The 9,273-nt window shown below is 51.6% G+C and overlaps 1 protein-coding gene across 6 annotated transcripts in view; it reads left to right on the forward strand.

Moving 5' to 3' along the window:
- The window catches only part of ROPN1L (rhophilin associated tail protein 1-like), a 20,459-nt gene that overhangs the window by 8,405 nt on the left and 2,781 nt on the right, over nucleotides 1-9,273 (forward strand). For 2 of the 6 annotated variants that reach the window (XM_014543543.1, XM_014543547.1), the window contains 3 exons: nucleotides 328-501; nucleotides 2,325-2,448; nucleotides 3,969-4,130. In XM_014543543.1, coding sequence (XP_014399029.1) covers nucleotides 328-501; nucleotides 2,325-2,448; nucleotides 3,969-4,130 — 460 coding nt within the window. Of the gene's footprint in view, nucleotides 1-31; nucleotides 151-327; nucleotides 502-2,324; nucleotides 2,449-3,968; nucleotides 4,131-7,310; nucleotides 9,268-9,273 lie in introns of those variants that run through there. The other 4 variants (XR_001363017.1, XM_014543544.1, XM_014543546.1 and 1 more) reach the window with 4 other exon arrangements.

Raw genomic sequence — 9,273 nt, forward strand, 5'->3', positions numbered from 1 at the left:
GGGGGCGGGGTCCGTCCCGCGCGCGTGCGCGCGTGCCGGTTGCCTGGATACCGTTGCGAAACAATAGCACCGGTTAGCGCTTCTGAGCAGCTGTGCTTGGGCCGCTAGAGGGGACGGTTGGTCCTCAATTTCCGAGGCCAAGACGAGCGGGTAAGAGCTCCCGCAGGCCGCCCGAACCCCCGGGAAAACCAGCTCTTGGCCCGATCCCAAACCCAGGACCCGGCCCAGACCCGGCTGCTGGACCTTGGTCCCGCCCCCCGTCCCTGTCCCAAACCTGGGGGAGGGCGGGCGGCCCTAGGCTGACTCTCCGTCCTTACTTCCCCGCAGCACACCTAGATCGTCCCAGCCTGGTCCTAGTCTTGGGAGAGTGATGCCGCTTCCCGACACCTTATTCTGCGCGCAGCAGATCCACATCCCACCGGAACTGCCCGACATCCTGAAGCAGTTCACCAAGGCAGCGATCCGCACCCAGCCCGCCGACGTGCTGCAGTGGGCCGCGGGGTAAGCGCCCGGGAGTGCTGGTGAATCCTCGGTCCTGGAGCGGTGGTCCAACGCCCAGGACACTCAGAGTGTCAGCAAGACTTCACTTTAGCATCAGTGGTATCTACACCTAAGTATCCATCGAGGAAGCACCGTGGTTTATTGACCATGGGACCAGAAGTTACTGCAAAACGCTCACTTGTTACGGAATAGCAACAACTCCATTGTTGGAGAGTGGTATTTTTATTTTTTATTTTTTATTTTTATTAAGGTATTACATATGTGTCCTTATCCCACTATAATGGAGAGTGGTATTTAAGCAGATAGACCAAAACTTAGAAAGCAAGTGCATTGGGTATAAAGTTTCTGCATTGCATTATAAAACTATAACCACAGTCCCTTTATTTTATTTGCAAGGTGGTTTTTACAAGGAGAAATCGTATGGCTGTGTTCCTCCTCCTCAGGGAATCTCCCCAGGGTTAGGGACTGGCTGACCCAGAACCGCGGAAGTCATGTTGGGGTACTCAGCCCAAGGCTGGGAAGGCTAAACTCTGCCCAGTGTGGTTCACAGCAAACGAGCCTTCACAGTTGCTTGTGGCAAACGTTCTATTTCCAGGAACAGACATTCCTAATTTTAAAGTTCCAAGTCAACAGACCTTAGAACCATTAAAAGAAACCCTTTTGATTTTACAGGAAAGCTCTTTGCCCTTTTCCAGTAAACAGGCATAGAAGCTTAATTTTATGACCACAAGAATCAGTATAAATTTTTCTAAAATGTTTTAGCAAATGGCGTATCGAATTTTGCTGCCCTCTAAACTATGTAACCAGTGAATTAGTTTCCTATGAACTGCTGTACAAAATCCCATAAAATTTGATGGATTTATACAACAGACATTTATTCTCTTACAGTTCTGGTGGCCAAAAGTCCAACATCAGTGTCGCCAGGCTGAAGTCAAGGTGTTGGCAAGGCTTTGCTCTGGTCTAGAGCTCCTTTCCCTGGATGTGTTGTTTCTTTTCACGGTGTTAGTTGTTAGAGCTGCATGTGACAGGGCTCAGCAGCTGCCCCCTCTGGCATGCTGGCCCTGAGGGGAGTGGGTTTTGCAGAAGAAACTGCCTGGTATCCCTCCCACCAGCCAGAGGCTGGATGTGTGCCCCCTCTTGACTTGTTGCCCCAAAACATTTCTGTGCCCCTATTTTCCCCCAACATAGGCAGCAATATCGGGAGCCCAGAAAGGAACAATTAAGGGGAAAAATACTAAAAAATACAACAACAAAACAAACAAAACCAGGCAGGAACAGTGAAGTGTGAGGGAGGGTGGTCTCTGACATGGCAGAGTGGCACAGCCCATCCTCAGTGGAGCCAACAGAACATCCCTGATCTGGGTGCCTGAGAGTTGAATAGGCAGAGAGGGATGCTCTCAACCCCCAGGAAAAACAGCAAGGCCCAGAAAAGGGAAGACCACACCTCAGCTGTTACAGTGGACACTGGACCGTGACCTTGCCCTTGGATGCCGTGGCCTGCATCTTCCAGTGCATCTGGCCACATTTCAGGGCCCCTCATGGTATTTGCTGGATAAGAACAGCGCGTGTGGTGTCCGCTCAGTACTCCCTGGAACCCTGAGACAAACCGTCCCTATCCCCGCTTCACAGACAGAGACACGGAGGCAGCAGAGAGGGTAAGGAGGAGAGCCGAGTGGAGGAACCGGGGTAGACTGCCCTTCAGACTCGAGAGCTCTCCTCCTTGATCACTATTGGGCTTCGGGCTCCTTTAAGAAAGCGCAGTCATTAGTATTAATTTGCCTTTTGTGTATTGATGAGTCTTCAGAGATATCTGTTGTTGTTAGGTATTTCTCAGCGTTGTCAAGAGGAGATCCACTTCCTGTAAAGGACAGAATTGAAATGCCCGTGGCCACTCAGAAAACAGATACTGGCCTGACTCAAGGAATGCTCAAAGTGCTGCACAAGCAGGTATAAGGGCTATGCCACCAGTCGGCTTAACCCGCGAGAAAGCCGGTGCCCCTGAGGCCTGACACAAACCACCACCATCATCTCGCAAGTCGCTTCCCCTGCAATAAACCTTTGAATTTCATTCAAAAAGGAATTTGTTGTATTCAGTGCCTTTCTTTAATTGAAAGAAACCACAATAGCTATTCATGATTAGATTGTAGAAAAGTGAAATATAATTTCTTTTAAATATCAAATTAAGATGCTTAGGTGTTGCTGGACTAAAAAAAGGCTAAAGATATGAAAGCATGACATTTTAGACAGGGGGATGGCAAAGCCCTTTTGAAGGGTGTTGATGAAGCTGTGTGCATGCCGAAGTGCTCATCTGAAGGACGGTTGCCCTGGGAGGCTGGTTTCCAACCCGCCAGGCAGCCTGGGCCTGGCCCTGCCAGACAGCCCTCAGTGAGTCTTCTCCACCCACTGGCTCACTTTTAGAAAAACGAGTTAGTAGGAAGTACATCACCCAGCTTTGAGGCTCGGCATTCAGATGAGTGGGTCATATTACTAAAAATGATTTTGATTTTTAAAATATATTTTATTGATTTTTTACAGGAAGGAAGGGAGAGGGATAGAGAGTTAGAAACATCGATGAGAGAGAAACATTGATCAGCTGCCTCCTGCACACTCCCTACTGGGGATGTGACCGAAACCAAGGTACATGCCCTTGACCGGAATTGAACCCGGGACCCTTCAGTCCACAGGCCGACGCTCTATCCACTGAGCCAAACCGGTTAGGGCGATTTTGATTTTTAAAGTAACAGGTCCCCATTATACATGGAAAAAAACCCCAATTTTTTACTTTTCAGTTACAGTTGACATACACTATAATGTTAGTTTCAGGTATACGACATAGAGCCCTTTATACATTTGGAAGTACTGGGCTTCTGGACCGGATACACTGACTTTGAAACCAGATTTTCCATGGCTCTCTATTAAAAGGGAACACGAATAACCATGGAAAGAGGGTAGCTTGGGGAAGGACATGCTAGTGTTGCTGAAAGCCCTTCACACAGATTAGTACTAGCAGGTCGCAGAAGTTACCCATTTTCATTGCTTGTTTTGAAATAGAAGGAAGAAATTTAGTTTAAAGATTTCTCCCATGTAATTATTCACATGTTTATGGGGTGGGACTTTAAATGTTTTGATTGCCAGGGATTACAGTCAGATAACAGAGGACGCCATCCCCAGCACCAGCATGCCCTGCTTATTAAGTTACAGCACTATGCCACGTTTGCTTCACGGCCCTTATTTAAGAAGTAAATTGCTGTGAACATTGTTGCCAAGCTTAGTGTCCCCACTCCCTGCACGTTGCCCCTCCCACTGCACACGTCCCCCTCCCTCCGCAGGGCTAACAGGGCCATGAAGTTAGTCCACCTGTCCCTGCATGGAGTACACGGTGTATGTGTTCAAATGCTCACAGCATTAGAGGATTCTGTGGGATTTTAAACTTATGTAAACTGTATTATATTGTGTTTTCTAAACAGTGTAGCCACAAGCAATACGTGGAATTAGTCGACCTTGAACAGAAATGGAGAAGTTTGTGCCTGCCAATGGAAAAATTCAGAGCTCTCTTACAATTGGATCCTTGTGAATACAGAATCGAGTGGATAAAATTTTTAGCACTTGGATGTAGCATGCTTGGTGGGGTACGTACCTAGAAATGGCATGTTGATAATTATGTGTAATCATAGGCCTGGCTGGAAAATAACTTAGGGGTTTCAGTCACCGAAGGAAACACATTATTTTAGTGACTTTGTCTCAGAAAAGCAATATTTTTTCAGATACCTATTGTATTTTCAGGCTTATAGTTATTCTAATTTACAGAAATTAAATACTTGTGAATACCTCAAATTAAAAGATGTTAACAGTAGATAAAACATATGGATACCATTAAAAATGTATTTAGGTTTTATTAAACCACATATCATTTGGTAAATGGATAATACCTGTTTTCCTAATCTGTGGAGAGAGGCACAGAATTATTTTATACTTTAGTTAAAATCTATTATTAGTAACTAACAGGTACAGTACAGCTTTGCTGATGGTAAAATATAACCCAAGTGCTTAGGAGTGAAGACAGATGACCCTGCTGTTTCAGAGACCAGAGGGTTCCGGAGCCCAGGAGTGGGGTGCCATGGGGGGCGGAGCCAGCTCCCGTGTTTGAGTCACGCTGAGACGCGTGGGTCTAGTGAAGGGAGAGCTACCACTTTAGCTCTTAGAGGAGGTTGAGATGAGAGGACTCGCTTTACTTCAGGGATGAGCAAACTCCCGTCAGTCTTTGGACCCCAGAGTCCCCAACTGGGTAATTCATACCCCTCACTTCATGGCACCCGCTTACCGTGGGTCCATGCGTGGGCCTCTTTGATTCGATTTTAATTTTTAACAAGGACTTTCTGTAATACTGCCCCACACGATCACGAACACTGGCAAAACCTACCCGTCCGCAGCCAGGCTCTGTCGAAGCTCACGCTTCCCTTTAATCACATGCAGACCCCGGGAAATGCCTCATTTCACTGTAGTTGGTTTTATCTTTTTGAAGAGATAATTATGTTGTTGATAATCTTCTGGAACCTTTTTTTTATTCCCAATTAGATCTCTACATTTATTCATCTGTATCATGACATAACACCTCTGTCACATAACCCCCGGGTGGGAACACACTGCAACTTGCTGCCTATTAAGGGCCCAGGGAGAACCTGCAAACACAGGGAGCCCTGCAACTTGTGTTGTGTGACTGCACCAAAGCTAATGGTGCCAGGGCTGGCCACTGGCTGATCACGTAGGAAAGACAGGTCAGGTGTCACCAGGGAGGCATCTCAGTGGGGTGCCATAGGGAAGGACAAAGACAAGTTAATTACTAGAGAAAACTTCATGCTGTGGTGTTCCCGTAGGTCTTAGTCATACAACATTAATAGAGAATATTTGAATTAATGTTCGTGCCTCTAAACTTAGGTGGAATTTATATCTTAATAATGATGAGAAAACAGAACGTTTCATATTTTGGGCTCCATCTTTGTCATTTCTATCTCCCTAATTGTGAAGACGAAGCCCCAGATGGAAAAGCACAGGGAATCTGGCGAGGCGGCCTGGTCCATGTGTAGTGTGTGACGCTGGAGGGCGCCATTATCCAGGAGCGCGTCCTGGGGAAGGTGACGCGGGTCCGGCTGTGCCCGGGCCTTCCCTCTCCCCGAGCCCCTTCCTGCTGTGCGATGAGGTTCGCTCGGCAGGGGCAGAGGCCCGAGCCGGCTCCGATGCGGACGTGAGCTTGGCCTTTGGGACGCCCCTGGACCCCACGTGGGCGGGGAGCTTGGAGCTGCGACTTCCCCAGACGATTCTTGGAGTAGTTTGGCATCTGAGCATTTATCTTTATGCTTAAAAAAGAGGAGGAAGTGAAAACGTGAAGGGAGATGAACGAGAAGTAATTCAGAACGAATTACCGCCTCGTTTCCACGGCGGGTTTGGGCAGAATTGGAATTCAGTCTCTGCTTCCCACGTGGGTCGGTTCCTGCGGCCGCGTCCCTGGCGGCTGCCCGGCTCCGGCTGACACAGTCTCCGCCCGCGTTTCTCTTAAAAGTCAGAACAGAAGGTTTCCACAAAGACTAGAGCCCATCCCTCCCTCCCTCTGGATGTGTGTGGGCACCGCCTGGTGCTGGCCCTGCTCTGGGTGCTGAGCGGCAGCGCCCCTGCCCCCGGGAGCCCCGCATTCCATCCCGGGAGCCGCCCTGCTCTCATCCCCCGAAGCCTGAGCTCTGCGTGTGTTGAAAGCTGCAGGGGAGGTGGGGTGGGGGGCGGGGTCAAGGGCCTCTGGCTGCCCGGCTGTGGTAGTGGTTCCTGGGGGGGGGGGGGGGGGGGAAGGGGGGGAAAAAGGAGGGGGGGGGGGGGGCGGGGTCAAGGGCCTCTGGCTGCCCGGCTGTGGTAGTGGTTCCTGGGGGGGGGGAGGACAGGTGGGGCGCGCTTTCCACTGCGGCTGTCACCGTCGCGCCCAGGCCACACACGTGGCGGCTGCTGGGCATGGTGGCCTCTCCGGCCCTTTCCTGGACAATGCCAAGGGCAGCATCAGTCCTCAACAGGTGGCTTCACTCTGGGACCGGGTCCCAGCTTCCTGGAGAATGTGGGCCTCCCACCCTCACCTGCCACAAGCCCCCAAACCGCATTTTAAATGAGAAGTGTACCGAGATGGGGGTTAGCACCTCTGGCTGACGTTAAACTGTCTGCCTCCTGAGCACAGTCAGGCCTCCCAGGGAGCAAGAGCTGCTCTGTCCTGATTCCGTGAAGGGGTGGGTCAAGTCTGCCCTCACTTTTATCTCCATGCTCGCTGAAAGGGCCACTTGGGGGTGCATGGGAGGTGGTTCGGTGTGTCCTCACCATAGCAGCTAAGGTTCTGAAATTGAAAAATTCCACAGAACTGGCACCTGGAAGACGCTCAGGAAATATAGGTGCCTCCACGTCTGTGTTTCTCACTCGTCTGCACTTGAATTTCAGATGACGGCTCAGGCTGGAGCACTTGGCTACACACAAAGTGAGGGTGCCAGTCCCTGTCCCCCAGAAGGCTTAGGTACCTGGAGGGAACCACAATGGCAGGCGGTTGGAGGGGGCGCCTGCCAATATGGTGAGCGGGAAGCCTGACTACCTCCCCTCTTAGGAGTTGAGAAACCTGTTTGTAAGAAAACGCTCAGTGCAAAACCATGCAAGTTGCTTTATGATCCTTTTCCTGCAGATCTTACTGTCAGAAATGTTAACAGCAGTATTGTCATCACACCTGTGCAGAAGGCAGCGATGCTGGAGTGTTTTGATGTATTTTTTTCCTTAAATACCTCCTGTCACAGAGACCTCATCTGCCTGCTCCCTGCTGGGCTCCCGCACTTGGCGGCAGGACCTCCTTCCACTTGTGTTGGATATAAAGGGAAAGTCCAATGTAGCACCATGTCTTCGCAGAGTTTCAAGCAAGAAACACGTACTGCTAAACACACAGCTTCGGTTTCCCAGGTCCTCTCAGGAGTGCAGGGAAAAGTGACCCTTCCGATGCTGCATCGTGACACCGCCCTTCACCAGTGCTCCAGCGCCGGCCAGTGTGGGAGCTGGCTTCCCAGATGCCCCGAGCCCCAGCTGCCAGCCCCCGGGAGCCCGCATGCTCAGGCCTCCACCTCCAGCCCAGAGCCTGGAATCCCGGGCGTGTGGCAGGCGTCTGCTCCTGCCTGAGCCAGCCCGGCTGCAGGCGCGGTGGAATGTGCTGGTCAGCATGCCTGCAGCTGGTCCCAGCTGCTCACCTGGGGCAGATGACAGCCTCTGGGCCCCGCTGTCCTCATCTCACCCGTGAGGGCGAGGAGGAAAGGAGATGCCCATCAGGCTCTCAGATGGTTCGTTCTGCGCTGGGAGCTCACTGCTGTCCCGCTGCCTCCCTCTCCCCCTGCCAGAAGCACTGGTGATTTTTCTCGTATGTTCACTGCGAGGACCGGGTCGAGCTCCTGGAGCCGTGGAGAAAGAAGCTGCCGTGGGTGAGAGGGCCAGTGTCCAGGCCCGGCAGGCGGCCGGCCAGAGGGAGGCCGTCAGTCTCACAGCAGCAAGGAGATGAGTCTGCCAGCAGCCTGTTGCCTGTCGCAGAGGAGCAGCTAAGCTCTGCACTCCTGACCCACAGAAACTGCCAGATAATGTGTGTTGTTAAAAAACCCCACACCAAACAAACAAAAAACCCCTGGTTCTGCCCTCTTCATGCCCCGAGGACGTCAGAGTGCTATCCCCACAGTGTCACTGTTGAGGTCAAGCAGGCCTGTGGCTTCCCCTCCACCTGCAGCTCCCCCGGGACCGCCCCCTGTGCTGCCCTTTTCTCCTGAGGGCAGCCCAGGTTCTTCCCGCAGGAGCTTCCCTGGGAGGAAGGCCCTGATGGGCAGTGTTTGCCCCTGACTGTGGTGTAACTGCTCCCACCACAGCTGATTTCAGCCTACCAGCACGATCAGCTGTCTCACAAGTTCCTGGGAGGGTAGCAGCCAGGTCAGGAGCCGCTCCGTACCCTGCTGCACGCAGGCCTTGGGCCCTGCCACCTCCAAGGTGCTCTTGTGGAGTCACCAGGGGGCTGACAGTTTCTAGCACGAAAACAGCCCTAGTCTTTGACACAGGCGATGGCTCCCCCACCCTGAATGCATCTCCTCCTGCCCTCATGGCTTGAAGGGGAGAGTGGGATGAGTCACAGCTCTGGCAGCTTAGTGGTGTGGGGGAAGGCTTCCCAGAAGATGGGCATTTGGGCTGAAAGTTGAGGATGTCGGCCAGGGTGGGGTAAGGGTGACTGATAAGGGCAGAGGGAGGGAGCATGAGCGGGAGGAAGGCAGGTGCTTTGCAGAACTGAGACAAGGCCCAGAGCAAGGGCGGGCCCTGCACGGAGCCCAGGGGCAGGTGGGCATCAGCAGGACCCTGCCCGCCCCTCCACAGGTGGCACCTCCAGTTGGTAACAGTTTGCTTTGTCCCTAGGTATGTCCAGGGGCCAGAAGGGCTGGAGGGTTCGGCGTTGGCTTAGGGGGTGTGTCTTTAAGGAGACTGATGCTTCCTCGTCTTCAAAAGTCATTCGAATTTTAATATAAAATCTGTGGATTAAAACTTTTTTTCAGACCAATTGCATCCTGATGAGACCTTTCCTTTTTATTTCTTTATGTCACATATACATTCACCTAGTTCTTAATTTAGATAAGAACATAGTGTACTTTCAGGAGAATTTCTGTAAAATGTGATTGTCTATTCCAGTTTTAGCAAATGCAGTAATTGTCTCCCCCCCCCCCCCCCCCCCCCCGCCCCCCCCCC

The sequence above is a fragment of the Myotis brandtii genome, unplaced genomic scaffold, assembly GCF_000412655.1.
Source record: "Myotis brandtii unplaced genomic scaffold, ASM41265v1 scaffold328, whole genome shotgun sequence".
In the NCBI taxonomy this organism is placed as follows: domain Eukaryota; kingdom Metazoa; phylum Chordata; class Mammalia; order Chiroptera; family Vespertilionidae; genus Myotis; species Myotis brandtii.